General features: G+C 34.2%; 2 protein-coding genes across 2 annotated transcripts in view; both read left to right on the forward strand.

The window, feature by feature from the left end:
* The first annotated feature begins 3710 nt into the window (after positions 1–3710).
* meak7 (MTOR associated protein, eak-7 homolog) lies at positions 3711–14742 on the forward strand. Its single transcript, XM_056478263.1, has 8 exons — positions 3711–3801; positions 3977–4151; positions 6437–6667; positions 7376–7520; positions 9432–9830; positions 10348–10466; positions 14000–14182; positions 14267–14742. Exons 2-8 carry the CDS (start codon positions 3993–3995, stop codon positions 14384–14386), a joined length of 1356 nt encoding a protein of 451 aa, XP_056334238.1. The 5' UTR covers positions 3711–3801; positions 3977–3992; the 3' UTR covers positions 14387–14742.
* Positions 14743–16900: 2158 nt separating this feature from the next.
* The window catches only part of plcg2 (phospholipase C, gamma 2), a 48812-nt gene continuing 43550 nt past the window's right edge, over positions 16901–22162 (forward strand). The window contains exon 1 of the mRNA XM_056478135.1: positions 16901–17250. The gene's annotated coding sequence lies outside the window, so the exon portion shown is untranslated. The remainder of the gene's footprint in view (positions 17251–22162) is intronic.

Below are 22162 nucleotides of genomic sequence, written 5' to 3' on the forward strand. Positions count from 1 at the left end.
ATTGTTTCAAACATTGAGAAATGACTTGGAGAGGGCATTTATAAATAATTTTAAAAGCTCATCAATTATGCCGAATCATGTCGGTTTATATTTAATAGCCTATTGTTAACCAATTTGTGGCTTTTTAAAATTTATTTTAAAGATGTAGGCCTATATCTTAGCACAAAAACCACTGCATCTATAGGAGGCCTACGCAAGGTTTTGGTCGATTTATGCTTTTATTTTAGGACCCCGCAGATACCCTGAAAATGAATCATTGTGTGGTATTTGCTTCTTGTTTATTGTTTATTATTATTTATATAACCACAGTTATACTAAAAAAAACATAGATAAAACTGTACACAAAAATACTTAATTTGTGTGTGTTTTTAGGTTTTATAAGTTGCGAAAGCCTACTTTTCGTAATTGTATAGCAGGGAAGGTATTGGAGATCATTAGCTCACACCTGAAGTGAATATAAGGTTATACCACGGTAATATGTGAGTATATGTGCATTTAATACTGTAATTGATCTCCTTCGACTGGCTTGTGAGAAGTAATGTATCCACTCTGTGGTAGCGGATCCTAAGCACTGGCACAAGGCTCAGCAAGCCTCCATGCTGGGGGGATGACTGACGCGCATGCGCACTGAAAGGGGCATCTTAGTTGCCGTGAGGTTTAGAGATTCATTCATTGCAAACTCAAAGCCTTTCTTTCTGTTTTCGTCGTATCCAAGTGGATACAATCCCCTCCCGTAGACCGTCTAATTTGACTATTTGACTATTCATTTTTGCACTCTCACTTGCAGATACGGAAATGTCCTTAAACGGCTTCTTTTAAAACTTCTGGTAAGAGTGCTGAGCGTCAGCGGGCATCACGCCCAGATCTCACATCAATCTCATGCCCTTAAAAGGCGTTTTTCATCGCCTGCTGAGAAAGATCAGTAAAGCCTCACGAACAGACAAAACTGATGCTTCAAATAGCTGGATTAGTCTGCCCTCTTCTGATCAACAACAGACACTACTTTCACAAGGATAAACAATATTTAAAACTAACCAGAGGACCATTATAACATTTAAATGTCGGCTGTATACTGTGGAAATGATGTGTAAAAATATTATTGGGAAACATTTCGTTTCTGTTAAGCTACACTCTTTCGTATGTGTTATTTACATTTCAGTGCTCAGCATATATTAGTACACCCCTCTCTTTTAAATTCATCTCTCTTTTAAATTCATATTTTTAATAGGGAGCTATACAATATTATATTTGTGCAGATACATTAGATTAGTCAGTACTGAAGCCAAATCTGGAGCTCATCTAACAAAATAATTTACGATAATAGTCCAAAAACTAGTACACCCAAATTTATATGTGATAGAAAAATATTAAATACAAATTTAAAATAGAGGAAAAATCAAGAGAAGCAAAAAAAAATTAAAAATTTAGTTGAAATTTTGTAGGTTGTAATTTTTTTTTGCATTATTTCTCTTGAATTTAATTGTATTATCTTTAAATTTCTAAATATTTTTAGTGACTAAAATATTATTTTAATAAATATATCTGTTTAATAAATCTGTTTGGTTTAAATGCACCAAAATACGTTGCCTATACTCACTGTGTAATGGATAAGAATATTCATTTTCAAAATGGGGTGTAATCAATTATGCTGAGCACTGTATATATATTTGGGGTGACAAGTTGGCTCAGTGGTTAGCACTATCGCCTCACAGCAAGACGGTCACTGGTTCAAGCCCCGGCTGGGTCAGTTAACATTGAATTGAATAAACTAAATTGGCCATATGAGCGTGTGTGAATGAGTGTGTATGGATGTTTCCCAGTACTGGGTTGCAGCTGGGAGGACATCTGCTGCGTAAAATATATTCTGGATAAGTTGGCGGTTCAGTCCGCTGTAGTGACCCCTGATAAATAAAGAGACTAAGCTAAATGAAATTTATATTTATTTATAGTTGAAGTCAGAATTATTAGCCCCCCTGAATAATTTTTCCCCAATTTCTGTTTAACAGATATAAGATTTATTCAACACATTTTTGAGCATAATAGTTTTAATAACTCATTTCTAATAACTGATTTATTTTATCTTTTTCATGATGACAGTAAATAATATTTGACTAGATATTTTTCAAGACACTTCTATACAGCTTAAAGTGACATTTAAAGGCTTAACTAGGTTAATTAGGTTAACTAGGCAGGTTAGGGTAATTAGGCAAGTTAATGTATAACAATGGTTTGATCTGTTGACTATCAGAAAAAAAAATGCCTAAAGGGGCTAATAATTTGTCCTTAAAAAAAGGTGTTTAAAAAATTTAAAACTGCTTTTATTCTAAAATAAAATTAGCTAATAAAATGCAATTTAAAAATATATAATCATAATAAAACAATACACACATGATTTAATGAAAAATAAATTGAAATGAATAAATTATTAAATTATGTAAATAAATACATACAATATTCTAAAATGTAATATAGTAGAATAATAACAAGTTACTAAAATGTGATTAAAATATAATCATAATAAAACAATACAAATACAATTAAATGGTTGTAATGTAAAGGGTAAAAATAAATGATTAATTTATTAAATTGTGTAAATAAAAATACAAATGCAGTATTCTAATGAGTGAAAAAAAATAATATTGTTGAACAGCCTGATAAAAACAAAACACTTCCAAATACATTTAGACCCATTTTAATATAATTTAATTAGATATTATGCCTTAATTTAATGTTTTTTATAAAATAAACAATTTCACTATATATATATATATATATATATATATATATATATATATATATATATATATATATATATATATATATATATATATATATATATATATTATTTCGGCTATAAAAGTAGTTTTAAATTTAGTAAACACCATTTTAAGGACAAAATTATTATCCTCTTCAGGCAATTTTTTTTTCCGATAGTCAACAGAACAAACCATCGTTATACTATTTAATTAAGGCATAATATCTAATTAAATTATATTAAAAATGGGTCTAAATGTATTTGGAAGTATTTTGTTTTTATCAGGCTGTTCAACAATATATATTTTTTCACTCATTAGAATACTGCATTTGTATTTTTATTTACACAATTTAATAAATTAATCATTTATTTTACACTTTACATTACAACTATTTAATCGTATTTGTATTGTTTTATTATGATTATATTTTAATCACATTTTAGTAACTTGTTATTATTCTACTATATTACATTTTAGAATATTGTATGTATTTATTTACATATTTTAATAAATTAATCATTTCAATTTATCTTTCATTTAATCATGTGTGTATTGTTTTATGATTATATATTTTTAAATTGCATTTTGTTACGTTTATGCTAATATCTTATTAAGTACTGATACAACATATGATTTTTTAAATCAAATGTTATTATTCAAATGATTTATTATTTTAATTCCGCTTTTCTTCACGCATTACACTGTGTACTAAAGCCTCTGAAAACCCTGATTCTTCAAAGCAGTAAGGCAAATACTTTTCTGTACAGTCAGACACCATTTTGCATATACATAAAGTAACTATTGCACGAATGCATTTTTAATTTCACATAGAAATAAAACAAAACGTAGAAACGTTGTTCCCAATTTTAACACCACCAATCTGCGCATGACGCATATCGGATCCAGCCAATCGCGGCGTGGTTTGAAGTTCTCTCCGTTCATTGGTCCCCTGCACGTGAAACGGCGCAGAACCAGGAAGTAGTTTTGCGTGTGTATTGTTTACATCGTACATAAAGTCGAAATGTCAAACTAAACCACTGACAAGGTCTGAAAATCCCACTTCTGCCTTTCACTATTCAAACGTGCACTGCATCTTACAGTGCACCGTTCAATCTCTCAGTCGGCTGACGAATCCAAGCATGCGTTTTATGTATATTTGTGCCCATGACATTCAGACCATTCCCTACAATTTATCTAATTTAATCTTACATTAATCGTAGATTTCCCTCCAGAGTGATGGGGAACGGCGACAGTGTTGTAGCGCAGAAGCGACTGGCTCGTTTTCGTCCGGATGAGAGACCCGCTGTTGAGGGGACATTTGACAGACTTCATGGAGCAAGATCCTCTGCTTCAGCTGGAAAAACAAGCAAGGGTTTATCCTTAGACATGCTGAAGGTGAGCAGCGGGATCTGTTATACTTCGAATGTAATGTAGGTCATTATTATTATGTAGTTACACCAGTATTATGTATGTGAATTATTTCCGAAGCCCGTATGGTTATTTATACGATATTATAGCAAATGAGCTGTAAAAGCATACGATAAAATTAACATTATGTAAAAAAATCATCTATTCAATTTAATCTACCTGCAAAGCTATTTCTTATTTTTATTTAGTTTAACAAAGTACCAAAATAATTGTTAAATTATTGAAACTAAATATTTATCGTTTTTCTTTAACAATTGATGGTGATAATAATAATAATAATAATAAAACACTCATTTTTAGTAGCTTTACAAAGCACTTTAAATAAAATTTTACATTATGAATACATAATATGTCATTTTAATGAAAGTGAAAGTCGTGACATGTGGCCAAGTATGGTGTGAATTTGTACTCTGCATTTAACCCATCCAAGTGCACACATACACACACATGGACAAACACCTAGAGCAGTGGACAGCCATTGCTGTGATGCATGGGGAGCAGTTGGAGAATCGGTGCCTTGCTCATGGGACTTAACTCAGTTCTGGTATTGAGGGTTGTGAGAGCACTGGTTGTTCACTTACACCATCTACAATCCTTGCCAGTGCCAGGACTTGAACATGCGACCTTTCAATCACAAGTTAAAATCTCTAACCATTAGGCTGCACCTCCCCAAAAATACATAATTTTACATAATGATGACTATTCCTATGTATATTACTTACTTAAAATAATGATAATCCTTTAATAATTATAATGCCATTGAGTGTAATAATAGTTGTACAAAAATTCCACACATATCTTTTTTTTTCTCACAAAGTTCATTCATTCATTTTCTTTTTGGCTTAGTCATTTTATTAATCTGGGGTTGCCACAGCGGAATGAACCGCCAAATTATCTAGCATATATTTTACGCAGCGAATGCTCTTCCAGCGGCAACCAATCTCTGGCAAACATCCATACATAATCATTTACACACATATACACTATGGACAACTTAGCCTACCCAATTCACCTGCACTGCATGTCTTTGGACTGTGGGGGAAACTGGAGCACCCGGAGGAAATCCATGCGAAAGCAGGAAGAACATGCAAACTCCACACAGAAACGCTAACTGACCCAGCTGAGGCTCGAACAGCGACCTTCTTGCTGTGAGGCGACAGCACTACCTACTGCGCCGCCCTTCTCACAAAGTTATTTAATGTGCTTTCTATTTATATAAAATCACTTTTGTATTAAATGATCATTTAAAGTTGATGAGAAGACCAAACTACACAAACCTCTTGTCTTTGTCCCAAATACTTAAAATACAATTGCTAACAATGACAAACACAGATCAGAGGGTGGTAAAGCCAGCCTCTCTCATATCTCCAGGGCTCTGCTCTGGTTGTGGAAATTCAACCAATTGAACCAATACAAATGATTACGATTGGCTAGGATCGGCAATAAAAATTCATAAATGTGCTTCAACCGGCTTACTAAGAGACGCTGGAAAATTTAGAGAAGAAAATAAAAATGACAAAAACATTCAACTAAAATGACAACAAATATTCATTCATTTGTTTTCATTTCGACTTAGTCCCTTTATTAATCTGGGGTCGCCACAGCGGAATGAACCAGCATATGTTTTACGCAGCGGATGCCCTTCCAGCTGCAACCCATCTCTGGGAAACATCCATACACACTTGCATTAAACACATACACTACGGCCAATTTAGCTTACTCAATTCCCCTATAGCACATGTCTGGACTTGTGGGGGAAAGCGGGGCACCTGCAGAGGAATCCCACGCAAACACAGGGAGAACAAGCAAACTCCACACAGAAATACCAACTGACCCAGCCGGGGCTCAAACCAGCGACCTTCTTGCTGTGAGGCGATCGTGCTACCCTCTGTGTCACCGTTTGCCACACAAATAAATAAATCTGACTTATTATTAAATGCTGTAATAGTTCTTGAACTACCGCACTCTGTGTAGTATTACCAAGTCTGCCACATAATTACTTCCCGATCAAAGTGCTTATTATCAATAGTTATTATATAACCATTTAAAAGCTGATTGATGTTATTTGTATGAATGCTGAACAGTATAATAAACAGTATAATAAAAAGCATCTGCTAAAAAAGTGCTTGAATTGCTATGACTGGTGAATGGATTCAGTTCTGTCAAATTGTTGCTGTTTGCATTGGATATCATTGGCAGTCCTTCAGATACATTGGTGCTATGACCTTTTCTGTTTATTTTTTATTTTTTAGATGACCATGGGAAAGATGGCTTCAGAATCAATGGTGACGCGAGTGTTTCAGGGTCTCCACAGCATTGACCCAGGAGTGCCGCTGACCCCTGGTGACGGAGTGAGTCGCGAGCAGCTGCTCATTTTCCTGGCGGATATTCTCAGAGGAACTGCAGAAGAACGAGCACCGCTGGTCTTGGCAATGGCCGAGGGTGCAAAGGCTACAGTTACCACAACTGAGCAGATCAGAGGTGTAAGTAGCCCCAAAATTGATTTATATAACATAATCAGTAATATACGTACATATTAAAGGAGTATTTGTTGTTTCATTATTATTATTTATGTATAATTTTTAACATATATTGTGTATATTGTATTTTATATTTTAGTTTATGATGGTTTTAATAGTTTTATTGTGTGCTTTTGTCAGATTTATTTATTTATACATTTCTGAATAACTTATACTTTGATACTACAATATATTATAAAATAAAATAAAATAAAACATTAGCTCGAAAAAAAATTAGAATTAAATAAATTAAAATCAGATGCTCGCGGCGACCCGAGTTCGATTCCCGGCTCGAGGTCTTTTGCAGATCCTTCCCCTCTCTCTGCTTCCCATACTTTCCTGTCTGTTAATCTCCACTGTCCTGTCAATAAATTAAAATCATTAAATAATTAAATTAAAATCATTAAATAATTACAGAAATAATTATGTTTTTTTATTTTAGAATTTAATAGATTTTTTTCTAGTTAATGTTTTATTTTATTTTCCAGTAAAATGTTAAATATTTGAACACCTATTTTTAATCCGCAATGACACTATTAAATAAATTATGTGTATATTGTGATTAATTACTTATTTAATTTCAGTTTAACAGTGAAGCATTTCAAATAAATGTTTTAATCATTCTTGCTTCTAATTAATTTTTAAAATGGTTGTTTATTTATTGTTTAATAGTTTATGGAAGACCTGGTTTCTGCTGCAGTACAGACTCTCGCCCACAGGGGGCATCTGAGAGCTTGGCAACCAGAACGGATGGGTGATGGTGCTCAAGGTGTTAAACTGCTGGCCGAACAGCTGACCTCTGAATTAAAACCTTCAGGTTGGTAATATCAGTATTAAAGTAAATGTTCTTTTATAATAAACATTATTGACAATGAATAATGTTGATATATATTTTAAATTATGTGATTAACATGAAATAAATTGGATATATCTGTCCTTAATAATTGTTTGTGTATTATTTTGTTTGAATGATAAATTGTTATTTTTATTTATTAATATTTTTATTATTTTTTTGATTATTTTGTATTTTGTGAATATTTTTTATATTTTGTATTGTTTTTTGTTAGAAATTGCAATTTTTTACATGCTTTCATAATTTGTATTCGTTTTTGTTTATATATATATAAGTTGTAAGAGCAAAAAATAATAACTTGACTTCTAGTTGATCATTTGGAAAAGTGGCAGAAGGTAGATTTCTCTAATGAATTATCTGTTGGACTGCATCCCAATCATCACAAATACTGCGCAAGACTTATTGGAACTTGCATGGACCTAAGATTCTCACAGAAATCAGTCAAGTGTGGTGAAGGAACAATCATGGTTTAGGTTACATTCAGTATGGGGGTGTGCAAGAGATCTGCAGAGTGGATGGCAACATCAACAGCCTGAGGTATCAAGACATTTGTGCTGCCCATTACATTACAAATCACAGGAGAGGGCAAATTCTTCAGCAGGATAGCGCTCCTTCTCATACTTCACCCTCCGCATCAGAGTTCCTGAAAGCAAAGAAGGTCAAGGTGCTCCAGGATTGGCCAGTCCAGTCACCAGACATGAACATTATTGAGCATGTCTGGGTAAGATGGAGGAGGAGGCATTGAAAATAAATTCCAAAAATCTTGATGAACTCTGGGAGACCTGCAAGAACACTTTCTTTGCCATTCCAGATGATTTATTAATAAGTTATTTGAACCATTGCAGAGATGTATGGATGCAGTCCTACAAGCTCATGGGAGTCATACACAATATTAATTCTTTTTCCACTGCACCATGACTTTTTATTCTATACTGTACATTATTTCTGTTAAGTCACAAGACTTTTGTCTAAGCAAAGTCAGACCTTACTGTCCTAATTAAATAATTAAAAATCAAGGCATATTGCCAAGAAGAAACAGGTGACCTATTTCATGTATTATGACAATGCCCAGAAGTCCAACATTTTTGGAAAGAGGTGCATGAATACTTGTAAAAATATTGCAGACCCAGTATGACTTTTGCCCAAGCTTATATATACTTGGTGACCCCTGTCCCTTAAGCCACATGAATAAAACTGAATCCCAGTGGATATAGAGCTGTATTATGCTAGGCAGACGGGCCATTGTTAAAAACTGGAAATCTTCCAGTAGACCGAGTTAGGACGAGTTGCAGCTTATGAGTTAGGACGAGTTGCAGCTTATGAAAAATTCTCCTATAGTTTACATGGAAGAATTGAAAATTATTTTGATAAATGGGGAAAATTTCTAAATTTCTGCGACCCACAATGTTAGCAAACGTGTAACGAGACAAAATAATAATTACGGTTATGATATTAGCACCCCCCCCCCTTCTTTTTTAATTTCTCTCTCATTTTTTTTCTTGTGTGTGTTCTGGTTTGGTCTACTTTTGCAATTTATATGATGTTATTAATTTATTGGATTTATTTATGTTTATTGTTCTGCTTTTATGTTAATGCTCTGTATTAAAAAAAATCAAGGCATATTCATATTTTATTGTGGTAAAATAAGCGTAATCTAGAGGCCTTTGCCTTTCATATAAGCTTCTGATACCAAATGATCAACTAGAAGTCAAGTTATTATTTGTTGTTTCTAAAACTTGGATAGGCAACAAGACGTTTGTCAGGTAGTGTACAGTTTTTCACCATCAAACTGATAACCTTTTTAGTCATTTGACAGAACTATAGTTTGAACCATTTTCTGACCATACAGAACTTTCCTTCTTGTTGCTTCTATAGATCAGAATACGTGTGACATTCCTTGTCTGGAAGACTGGCTGTTTCGTATCCCAATGATGGCCATGTTTTTAGAGCTCTTGATTGGTGAAGGACTAGGTGTTGTTTTGCCCTCTCGTCCTCCTCCGACTCTGTTGCCGCCATGTCAGTTTGCTCCCTGGTCTGACCTCCGCTGTGTCTTGAGTCTGCCTCTTCTGATGTTCCTGTCCCCTCTGCTGCCGGAGGGACATAGCGCCCCCTGGAGGATGTTATTTTCCACAAACATGCACGGAGAAAGCTTCACCAGACTGTTGGGCAGCTGCAAAAGTCGGGGTCCCACTGTCTTGTTGGTAAAGGACACCAAAGGGCACATCTTCGGGGGCTTCGCATCACAAAGCTGGGAGGTCAAACCTCAGTTTCAGGGTAGGTTTGAAAATTACAATCAAGCCTTTAAATTTTAAAATGTTATAATTTGGAGCAATTATTTTAATGGCAACAGCATTTTGGGGGACTGGAAACTGTTGAAAGGGGTCTCAGAGTGCAATTTAAAAATCAAATATTAACTTGTTGGTTGTGTATAATCTACATAAATGCAAATTTGTGCAAACAGTGACATCATGCACATTATTTTTCAGACATGATCATTTTATAGGCTTGAACAAGAACTTAACCAAAATAACAATGACATTTATGTGCAAGTGTGAAATGATTTTTCATTATAAAGTAATGTCGCCATCTACTGGCCTGGCATGCATAATACAGTGTGTTTATTTTTCGCATTCTCAGATCTGTGTGAATGAAAATCCTTTTGACTATATTGCTGCCTGTACACAAAATATTACACACACACACACACACACACACACACTCGTATATATTAGTAAAAAAGCACTGCATTTATGTAAACATAACTTCAATGTTGTTCTTTTTTTTTCAATAGGAGATTCCAGATGTTTCCTCTTCTCGGTTTTCCCCTACATGCGAGTGTTCACCTGCACAGGCTATAACGATCATTACATGTACTTGAACCAGGGCCAGCAGACTATGCCGAATGGCTTGGTAAGAGCGATGTTAAAGCAAAAGTTCACCCAAAAATTCTCCAAGATTAACAAATTCATTTTCCTTCGACTTAGTCCCTTATTTATCAGTGGTCCCCAAAGTGGAATGAACCGCCAACTATTCTACCATATGTTTTATGCAGCGGATGCTCTTCCAGCTACAACCCAGCATTGGGAAACACCCATACACTCTCCCAATCACACACATTCATACAAAACGGCCAATTTAGTTCATCCAATTGACCCATAGAGCATGTCTTTAGACTGTGGGGGAAACCGGAGCACCCAAGCACAGTGAGGGACTCCACACAGAAATGCCAACTGATCCATCCGAGACTTGAACCAGCGACCTTCTTGCTGTGAGGTGACAGGGATAACCGATGAGCCACCATGTCAAGCTGTCAAAACCTGTCATGTGAAAAAGTAATTGCCTCCTAAACTAATAACGGCTTGTGCTAAACTATTAACGTCTACTTGAAATTAAAATGTAAAATTTTTATTTTGCTAGTTCACATTGTTATTTCTAAGGCGAATAATTAATCTGTACATTAATTATTATAATTAATACTCTATATATTAACTGTTTTTACATTACTGTGAGGATTGGGGTACGCGTTAATAAAAAACAATGAATGGATAATTTAATAAATAATATAAATAATTCTAGTTAACTTCTGGCCACAGCTGTATCCCTTCTAGCAACAACTATTAGTTTGCTATGAGGGAATGATGCGCAATAGGAAGCCACGCCCTCTCAATATTCCAATTCAGTTGGATGTACACCAACATACTGAAATAAAAGTCTTAGGGATTTCCAGTTCATTTGAACGTTTCATTTGAGTTCAGACTATGACCACCTTTTTTTTTTAGGTTTTTTATAAGCCATTTACAGGTGAACTTCCTGGTGTGTTTTAGATCACTCACCTGCTGCATAATTGAAGTCAGTTTGATGGCTGGTGTTCAGGATTCGCCAGTGCAGTGCAGACGTAATGGTTCCATCAAATCAGTGTGACCTTATAGGGCTGTTTTACATCTCCAGGGCCTGGAGGTTATAATTGATCACCCTTGATAAATGAAATAAAATAAAAAAAACAAATTTGCATTGTATCTCAAGTTATGTTTGTGCATTTTTACATTTAGTCTGTTGATCTGAATCAGTTAAGCATTAAAAGTATGCACAAACAAATCAGCAAATATCACAGAGCTATATCTGCGTTCATCGTTAGTTTTAATTTTATGATTATTATTTAAATGTAAGTGTTCTCATGATCTTAAATCAAACTCCTCCTCCTTGCAATGATGTATCTTTTCTGAGAATGTGTATAGCGGTGAGGACCTGTCACCAGCAATGGCAGGAATCCTTTTCTGCTCCATTCTAGTTCATAGTTTTCAGTCATGTGACTAGTGTAAGTCACAACACTGTGCACAACAACTGCAGTACAGGCCTGTCAACTTTCCATCGGTTTCAGTCAAACCACAACCATTTCTGTGTGAACAAACTGCCAGTTTGGGCACTTGTGATCCACACAAAATACCTGCTGCAGACATTCAAAATAGAATGTTATTCTGAGGTGTGTTAACACTTTTGTTTAACAGGTTTGCTTTGATGTTCTGATACATTGCAACTTGACCTCTTAAAGTAGATTAATTAAAACATAAATGTGAAAAACGCAGCATTGTATTTTACATTTTTGCAATCTGCAGCTTTTGTGTGATTAATTTAAAAAAGGTGTGAATGCTGGCATTTGAACCATAGTGTGAATAAAAAAATACCCCTAAAAACCACTTCCAAAACCAACACTGGTACAGTTTGACTAAAATATGAACAAACATGGTCTAAAGACATCTACATGTGACCATAAAAAGGGGAAAATGCTGAAAAAATACCATATTTTCTGGTCTTTCCATTTAGGTGGAAATAATAACCATCACAACTTTTGTTTGTTGCTAGTAATGTATTTTTATTTAATGCCATGTCAGCAAACAAGGCTATTTTCATGGCAATAACATTTCAATAAAAAATATACAATTAAAAACAACAAACAAATGAATACATATTAATTTTAATAATTTTTATGAAATAAGATTTTAATGATAAAAATTGTAAAAGATTTTCCTGGTGTGACTGGCCTTGAGAACTTAAGAGAGTTCATTTCATAAAAAAAAAAGTCTTTTGGAATCATTAAAAGTAGACAGTCCAGTAAAATGTGATTTATAGTAAGGGGAGTTGTGCAGTACAAACATTTAGTGGGGTCTTCCTCTTTAAGCAAAAAGGCATGGGTTAATCTTGTATGTCCAATAGGACATCTGGTAAAAATCACTTGATCAAATCTAGTCTTAAAATGTTTTAAAACTCTGAGATTTCAGGTTGTATTTCATACAATTTTCCAATGCATCCCACTCCTCTTGCCACTTATTTAAAATGTAAATATTGATAAAAGGTCTCATCTTTGAAGGATTAATTTTGTTTGTTGCTAAATTTAAATGGCGTTTAAAATGGAAAACTGTTTCTGCCACAGAATAAAAAAAACCATGAGAACTGTGAGACACTATTTCAGAAATTTAAGGGTTAGTTCACCCAAAAATACAAATGATGCAATCATTTACTCACCTTGGACTTAATCCAAACTAGTTCAAAAGTTTTTGTTTTGTTGAACACAAAAGAAGATATTTTGAAGAATGTTGGAAACTTGTAACCATTGACATCCATAGTGGGAAAAATAAATACTATGAAAGTCAATGGTTACTGGTTTCTAGCATTCTTCAAAATATCTTTTTTTGTGTGCAACAAAGAAGTCAAGGGTGAGTACTGTAAGTGATGGCAGAATCATCATTTTAGGTGAACTACCCCTTTCATGACTGAGGAAAACAGTTCAGAATTGAACTGTAAAAATAAATTAATCTAAAAAATTGAACCTCAGAATTGAATTTTGAGTTCAAATCTCATATTTTTGACTCAATTCTCATTTGTGTTTTTAAGTCAAAATTGTGAGAATCAAAGTAAAAAATATATATTACAGAAGAAAAAGTCGTCAGCTAGCTCTCTGCAACTTTCACATGGTTTCCCACCGAAGCTAAGCAGGGCTGCACCTGGTCAGTACCTGGAAGAGATACCATATGGGAAAGCTAGGTTGGTGCCGGAAGTGGTGTTAGTGAGGCCAGCAGGGGGCGTTCAACCTGTTGCCTCTGTTGGTGCTAACAATCCAGTATATTGAAGGGGACTGCGGTCTGCTGTTGGATGCAATATAGCTGCAGTCGCTGCTGCTCACTGGTGGTGGATGAGGAGATTCCCCCCAAAAATATTTTTCTAAAAAGTGCTTTGAGTGTTCAGAAAAGTGCTGTATAAATGTTAGGAATTATTTCTTCTTATAAATAAAAGTCTGAAATGAGATTTAAATGTTTGCCAGAAAGAAATTAAGTATTAAAATATCTTTTTTTAATTCCATAGCAGAAACAAGCTTACATATGTTAGGGCCCCACAGCACTATGAAGTAATACAAAACCGCATAGTAACTTACATCTCTGTGTTTTTAGGGTATGGGTGGCCAGCATGGTTATTTCGGCTTGTGGCTGGACTATGATTTTGGACACGGTCACAGTAGAGCTCGACCACGCTGCACCACATACGGCAGTCCTCAGCTCTCTGCAGACGAGGACTTCAAACTGGACACCCTTGAGGTGTGGGGCGTCGGGAAGCTACCTGAAGAACAAGAAGGGGTCTGTAATAATATGCTGAATTCTGTATTTCCATTTTGATTCTAAAAAGGACAAAAGTAATCATGCTAAATGTTTTGTGTTTAGGATGAGAAGAAGAAAAGCATTCTAGATGTTGATCCTGAGGTACAAGCCATGATGGAAATGACAGGAAAAACCCTACACAGTCAAGGCCTCCGGGAACCCGAGGAGGATGAGGATCAATGAGGGAGAGGAAAATGATGAAGCTCGAACAAGCAGTGTTTGTTTTTATGTGTTTGGTTTGGATCATTTATTTACACTAATCTAATAGAGATATTAAAGGATATAAAACACTGTCAGGGACCACTTATCACATATTTTTACAGTCTAGTGTTAATGCTAATATGCAAAGTCCGGGAGCTGGTTTCCTGCTTTCTGTGGATGATTAAAATGATCACACAAAGAAATTCTGTTGAATGCTGCTGGTTAACATTGAGTATAGACAAGATGCATCTGTTATATGTGGTTGCATTTTGACTTGACTGATGAATTTAATGTATTAAAGTACTGTATATTGGAAAATTCATCAATTAAATGGAAAATTAAAACATGTTTTCTTATGGATTTTTTTTTATCCATCTGCCAAATCATACATTTAAATGTGCATTTTTCTAAAACGCAAATGTCAAAGAGAAGCATGGGCTTGCGTCTTCTGGATACCCCTAAGTTATGTTAGAAACATTCACCACCGAGACATTAAAGGACATAATAAATGATAAGTAGGCAACTGGTGTAATGAACTTTAAACTGTACCTTTGATAGATGTCGTTTGGCTGACATGATTTCCCACAAGACTCACCTTGTAAAAATGCAATAACTGTTTATTATTTGCTAGTTTAGCTGGAGTTCTTTGCTTTCACTTTGCTTTTCAGCATATTTGTATATTATTATCACCAAGTGGACATTCCTAAGAGGCTGCTGTCACATAAAAACAAATGGAATCTAGTAATCCAGTCAATTTCAGCAAGACAAAAAAAATCTAATTAAAAAATTCTACTTATATATATATAACCTTATATATAAACATATGTATAAAAATTCTTAAATATATATAAACATTTAAACAGTATTTAATATGGAAGCCTGTTTCTGCAACATGAACCGTAATTATTACAACATAAACTCCTTAGACAGTTCTAAGCTGTAAAAAAGATGGTAATGAACAATATATTACAACAAAAACCTTTTATTAGACAGTTCTGAGCTGTAAAAAGATGGTCATGAATCACATATATTACAACATAAACCTTTTATGACCGTTCTCAGCTGTAAAAAAACATGGTAATGAAATGTAACTATTACAATAAAAACCCTGGAATTTGACGGATTTGACATCAAAAATAAGTTAATTAGCCAGGTATACACTGTTAAAAACAACAATTAAAATCTAAAAAGTACAGTGCAGTGGATGCAATCTCACAAAACCAATAACGTTGCTACCGTATTTTTACAGTAAAGTTCTGGCAACCACAGCTGCCATTTTATTAACATACAAATTATGAGGTATTTTTACAGTGCAGAATAAAAAATTAAGATATATAAACTCATAAATGTAATATGTAAATCACAATTCTGAGGGGGAAAAAATCTAAATTACAAGATCTAAATAACAAGATGCTAAATTCTCAGTTTATATGTTTATTTGACTTACATTCCAGCAATTCTGAGAGAAAAGTAATATTTCTCCCTCCCCCGCTTTAAATGTATTCAAATTGATTGTTTGATCACAAAAACACCTGCCAAAGTGTACATGTGCATTTCTTTGATTGAAAATCTAAAAGAAAGTTTTGTTTTTTGAGATTCTCCTAAGTTCTCCTAGTCACATTTACCACAGAAACATCAAAGAGCATAAAAATTAATAAAGTAATAAACTGTAGACATAGACAACCACTGTAATGAACTTTAAACTGTAGCTCCGATAGATACAGACTTCCCAACAAACATCTCCTTATTATTAATTCATTCATTTTACTTTGGTTTAGTCCCTTTATTCATCAGGGGTCACCACAGCGGAATGAACTGCCAACTTATCCAGCATATGTTTTACACAAAGGATGCCTTTCCATGCTGCAACCGCGTCCTGGAAAACATGCATCTCCTATTAGCGAATTATTGTTTATTGCTTGCTGGCCATCAGGGCATATTATAAATATCATTCAGTCATGCTCGTTTCATCAGTTCATAACTGATACCCATTTTAAAGTGAGCCTGATATATTCATTTCCATAATATAGTGCAGTTTTGCATACACGTTATACACAGTATGTAACCCAACAACTTCTCGTCTGTTAACCTTTCCTGTATTCTAAATGCAAATAGCAGGAATACACTAGAAAGGTGACGCTAAACAAGAAAAACAGGAGACTTCAAATATACCACATTTACATGCCACAAAAGCTGCTTCTTACTAGCATGGATGATGAAATAACAAACCGTGGTGTGTTAAAATAACTTTCGACCAAATTCTCTCACAGCCAGCGCCCAGCCGCCAACAACAGGTGCTTTCATTTTCACACAGTTTCAAACTGTATCTGAAAAGCACGCTTACTTAAAAACGCTACACTATAGTATTCAGGTTGCACGTAGAATCATAAATTTAAGTCAATAATAAATTCTTTTTCTTAATATAAAACACTGAGCGAAGGACGTCGTGATGTCACGATGACGTCGAAAATGGCAACATGCGACTTTCCTCATCCTGAACACCCATCGTTTGTAATCGCTTCGCCTGCATCCATAAGTAGCTTTTTTGGGATATTTCTTCTCTGACACGAGGGCACAAAAGTTAAGCAGGACTTTGCACACATCGCCCTCTTCTCCCAGGGGATTTTGCATAGATAAATTTGCTTCCGGATTTTTTAATTCTCATAATGTTCTCTTCACTTCCTTGTGCTTAGCGAATAGAGGAACTGACCACATTGAAACTAGACTGATCATAGAGGGATTTTTTCCTCAATACTGTATTATTTATTTATTTCTATCATGAGAATTCGTTTGATTGCAGCAGGAGGTTTTCAAAGCGGTCATTGAAATTAATTCTCCAAACTTGGGTAAGAATGGTTTTATTTGGATATTATGGCTTGCTACTGTAGTTGTTTATCAATATATGTATCATACATTTGGTTTTAAGGCCTACGTTTTTGTTAAATACACAGTGATCAAGTTTAAGAAGTTTTATAACCTTGATATTATTAAGCTCAATTGTTCATCTTCGATGTGAAAACAGTTACCTTTGGCAACAGTGCACAATAATTAAAGTACAAACCTTTCCTGTACAGTTAAAAAAATGTAAATTATGTACTGTCTTCAGTCTTTTTGCTGTCAAAGTTAACAATTACGTTTTGTTGCTATTATTACTACAGTAAATAGAAACAATTCTGTGCACATAGGTGTAATCTTCAGTTATTCTTATCTTGTCCACATTTGTGTCAAGCTACAATTGATTTTTTTGTTGTTGGTTTGTTAGTCAGACTTTTATCTTGATGCTTGTGTTTAAATGTCAGAAAAAAGCGAGAGGTTTCTCTCTCTTTCATAAATCAGCTCAAAATGGAAGAATGGAGGGTGTGGGTGATGTACAAAGGTTTCTGGATGGAAACTACATTGATTTTGCTGGGTTAATGCTTTACTTTTTAAGAGGGACTTGCTTTGAGACGCTTCCACCCTAGTCTGCTACTTATTTGCAATGCAAATTTTGGCTTCTATGGGGAACATGAAACATCTGTTTTGCTTGCCATGGTTCAGCAGGTTGGAAAACGGACTAGTTTCTGAAAGGTGCACTGTTTGGTCACAGATAAATGCTGGTGCTTTTTCTTATTAGGTGGTGATAATTTCTTTTATCAGAGCTGTAATGCATGATAGGGCATTGTTCTTCTTTAACCCTGTAACATATGTAAAGGAAGTGTTTTGCTCCCAACATAAAAGCTGGTGTTGTGTAAGAAAGTATATTGTATAATCCTATAATTGTGTAAGAAAGAACTGAATAATCCAAAAGTTCACCAAAAAAAAAAAAAAAAGATGATGAAAAAAAATCCAAACATGTATGATTTTCTTTCTATAGATCCCTATATAAAATGCTACATTATTATTTATTAATCAAGTTTTTATTTGTCAAACCACATTAACTAGCAAAAATCTGAATAATGAGAAATATATATATGTTATTAAATGGTGTCCAAAACAATAAATAGACAAACGAAGAAAAAAATAATAAATAAATCAGAATTTTCAAATATTGGTCCCACTTTAACTTTAGTTTTATCAACTACTATGTACGGTGCTAACATTAAAATGAATAATTGATACAAACTAATATGTAATTAATATGTATATACAAGTATCTGAATAAAATGTATAGTTTAAAATACCTCTGTGTAATTTAATTAATTTCTGTAAATCTAAAAGTACACTCTTAAATTTGCACCTCTGAAGCTGCCTTTTACCTAGGGCTGTGTGTTATTGACAGAATATAATATCTTAACTGTGTTTCTGATTTTGGGTATGATAACAATTTAACAATATTTAGCTGAGTGTGTTGCTGGTAGGCCCGTGTAATAAAACTGTAAAGTAGGAGACTAGGATTCCAGGAGGCATCCCGTCCTTAAGTGATTCATTGAGTCATTCATTCTACACTGTAAAAAATCAAGTATATCTGTCTGCGGACTGCAAGACGGGGGCGTAACATGAAGGGGTGTAACTTGTAGTAAGTTAGAGGGGTGTAACTTGCAATTATCGAGGTCCCATTGAACTATGGAAGATGTCACAACGAGATGTTGTTGGCAAGATGGCTTACATGACTTACCAGAGAACATTTTCAGCAAATGTTTCATGAGTTTATCCACCAAATTTATCCACAACCTATTCATTTGATATATTATTATATTCGTTCATTTAGAAACTCCAATCGCTGACTTATTTGTCTGTTTTGTCATGACAAAAGCCTACTCGGCTTCGCAGTACAATGGCAAGAACGTCAAGCATGAAAGCATCCGCAACTCGCGGCTGTATGTAAAAACTGATGGTTGGGTTTGGGGTTGGAAAAAGTGTAGACGTTAATAACTGTGATGGCTGGTTTAGGAGTTGGGGTAGGTGTAGACATTAATAACTGTGATGGTTGGGATAAGGGTTGGGGTAGGTGTAGATATTAATAACTGTGATGGTTGGTTTAAGAGATGGGGAAGGTGTAGATGTTAATAACTATGATGGTTGGGTTTAGTTTAGACATTAAAAACTGATGGTTGGGTTTAGGGTTGGGGTAGGTGGAGTTGTTAATAACTGTGATGGTTGGGTTTAGGTGTGGAGTAGGTGTAGACGTTAATAACTGATGTACATTGCCCTCTTGCGGACAACAATTTTGACATGTGGGTCTCTATAACTTCAAGTTACGACTTTAACATACTACAAGTTGCGCCACTGTCTTGCAGTCTGCAGACAGACCATACTCTAAAAAATGGCTGCCGCTTTAAATTTTTAAGTTGAATCAAATTAATTTTACTAGTCACTTCAACTTAAATAAATTTAATGGAGTTAAAACATTATTTTAAAACTTGCATTACTCAAAAAATTAAGTTGAAGCCTGATTAACCTATTAGAATAAGTTCAGACAACACAAAACATATGTTGTCATTACTTTTTGATCCTATCATTTTTTGAATGATTCGTTCAACAGTCATTAAATGTCTCTGTCGCTGCCTCCCAGTTCAATCTAACAGTATGTTATGAAAGTACTTTTGATTGTATAACAGAAGAGTAGGCTACATGTAAGTTTTGGGATATAATATTTTGTCAAAATTGTGTCTGAAAGGATAGTTCACCCAAAAAAAGAAAATTTGCTTACTATTTTCTCACCTTCAAGTGGTTCCAAACTTTTATGAGTTTCTTTCTTCTGTTGAACACAAAAGATATTTTAGAAAAGCTAAAACCAGTAACCATTTGACTTCGATAGTTTAGGAAAAACAAATACTACCGAAGTGAATGGTTACAGTTTTCCAGTATTCTTCAAAATATTTTCTTTTGTTTTCAAGTCAAGCAGGATTCGAACAAGCAAAAGGTCAATAAATTATAGTAGATTTAAATTTTTTGAGTGAATTATCCCTTTCACAAATATGTTTGTCAGTCACCATGTTTGTTTTCCCTGTCATTCACAAGCCTCGTCACAATTTACACTCTCCACATTTCTTTTAAGTCAAATTTACTGCTGTTTTTGGCTTGAATCCATGCAGATGAAATTTCATGCACAGAAAACTTCTAATGTGTTTGCTTTGATACATGGCCATTTTGTCAAATGCTCACAATGTTGTTGCATATGAAATACGGTTAACATTTTTCGTCAGATTAAAAGTTACTATCATTTTCACTCTTATTTAAACCTCAACTCAAATGTTAGACTTGCACATCTGCCATGTTTTAGTTTTTATTCATGTTCATTGTGTTTGCTGAATGATCATTTGTATGTAATGTAATGTAGTGTTTGTACTGAATGCAACGCGATGTGTTGTGGGTAATATTAGCCATTAAAGTGTTCATAGATTTGCATTTAAAAACCGAAATAATGCAATAATAATAAATAATGCATTTCTACCTTAAATGGATAACAATGTTATGTTAACAATGGAATACTCATTTAAAAATACAGTACAGTATTACAGTGATGTTTGGGACACTCTAAATCTATTTTTGAAAATGATTTATTACAGATTGTACACAAATTGTGATCAATTTCAGGATATGGATCATTGAACCAGCAACTCAGTCAGGGCTGCAGTTCCCAAACAATAATAACCGGCTGCTAAACTTGTCTGCACATTTGAACCACATTAGTTAAAACTGAAATGTCATCAAGCAGGAGTCATACCTTATGCTAATTATGGCTGTAAACAACAAACAAATAATCTGAAGACGCTTAATTATTTTTGTTCTCCATTATTTACCACTTTATTATGTTCTTTTATGTCACTCAAGGATTCTAGTCTTCAAAAACTGCACTATAAAGCTTGCTTGAAATCAAAAGGAGCAATGTTTATTCCTAAGGTGAATATAATTAATCTGTTTAAGTTAATCCACTGAAAAAAATTAGTTTGTTTTGGTAGTCTTCAATCAAAGTTTGACCATTTGTTTTAGCATTTGGAGTATGGAACGCTCTTCTGTTGACACCAACTTGAGGGCTTCCATAGTAACAGCATATTATTACCCTTTCTTAATTTTAGTTTGTTATAAAGGAATGATGCACAAAAGAAAGCCCCGTCCCTACTCAATATTCAGTTTCAATTGAAAGTACATCCACATACTGAAATAAAATCTTGCTGCTGACTTTTGGTAATTTAGTATGCTGATGTATTTCCAACAGAAAAGCAGAATATTGAGTAGGTGCAGGGTTTAATTTCTGCGCTCCTCCTCTCATCTTTCACTTTTAGCAAACTAATATTTGGAGGGGCGTGGCTAAGCATATTTAAGACAAGCCATCAAACTAACATCATCAGAGAAGGACTGCCATTGCAGAGTTGAAGATTATGGTTAGATTGGTTATTATGGTTGGTGTGGTTATTGCCCAACTGGTTTCTCTTGAGGTTCTTTCCTTCACTTTCGTCAATTGGTGAAGTTTCGTTGCTTGGTTTGGGACTTGTGGAGCTGTGCATCGGTGGATTTGCTCTTCAGTGTTTGGACTTACAGCAATGAAAATTAAACCACACTGAACTGAACTAAACTGAACTTCAACTCTGAAAACTGGAAATAGAAAAATAAACATGAATTAAATTAATTTTTGATTAAAGATTACCAAAACAAGCAGTTTTTTTCAGTGTATTAACTTGCATGGATGAATTATTCACGATAAGAATAACAATGGATACTAGCGAATTAAACACAGTAAATTTTGATTTCACACAGACTTGAATTATCATAACATTAAAAGACTTAAAAAAAAAAGTGAATATGACTGAATGAAATTATATAGATCTTACTGCATGT

The sequence above is a fragment of the Danio aesculapii genome, chromosome 18 (genome assembly GCF_903798145.1).
Source record: "Danio aesculapii chromosome 18, fDanAes4.1, whole genome shotgun sequence".
Taxonomy (NCBI): domain Eukaryota; kingdom Metazoa; phylum Chordata; class Actinopteri; order Cypriniformes; family Danionidae; genus Danio; species Danio aesculapii.

Bases quoted from the DNA above. Each gene is read 5' to 3' on its own strand.
- meak7 (XM_056478263.1), top strand. From the start codon at position 3,993: ATGGGGAACGGCGACAGTGTTGTAGCGCAGAAGCGACTGGCTCGTTTT. The intron at 10,467-13,999 runs GTAAGAGCGATG...CTGTGTTTTTAG, and splicing joins AGACTATGCCGAATGGCTTG to GGTATGGGTGGCCAGCATGG. The intron at 14,183-14,266 runs GTCTGTAATAAT...TTTTGTGTTTAG, and splicing joins TACCTGAAGAACAAGAAGGG to GATGAGAAGAAGAAAAGCAT.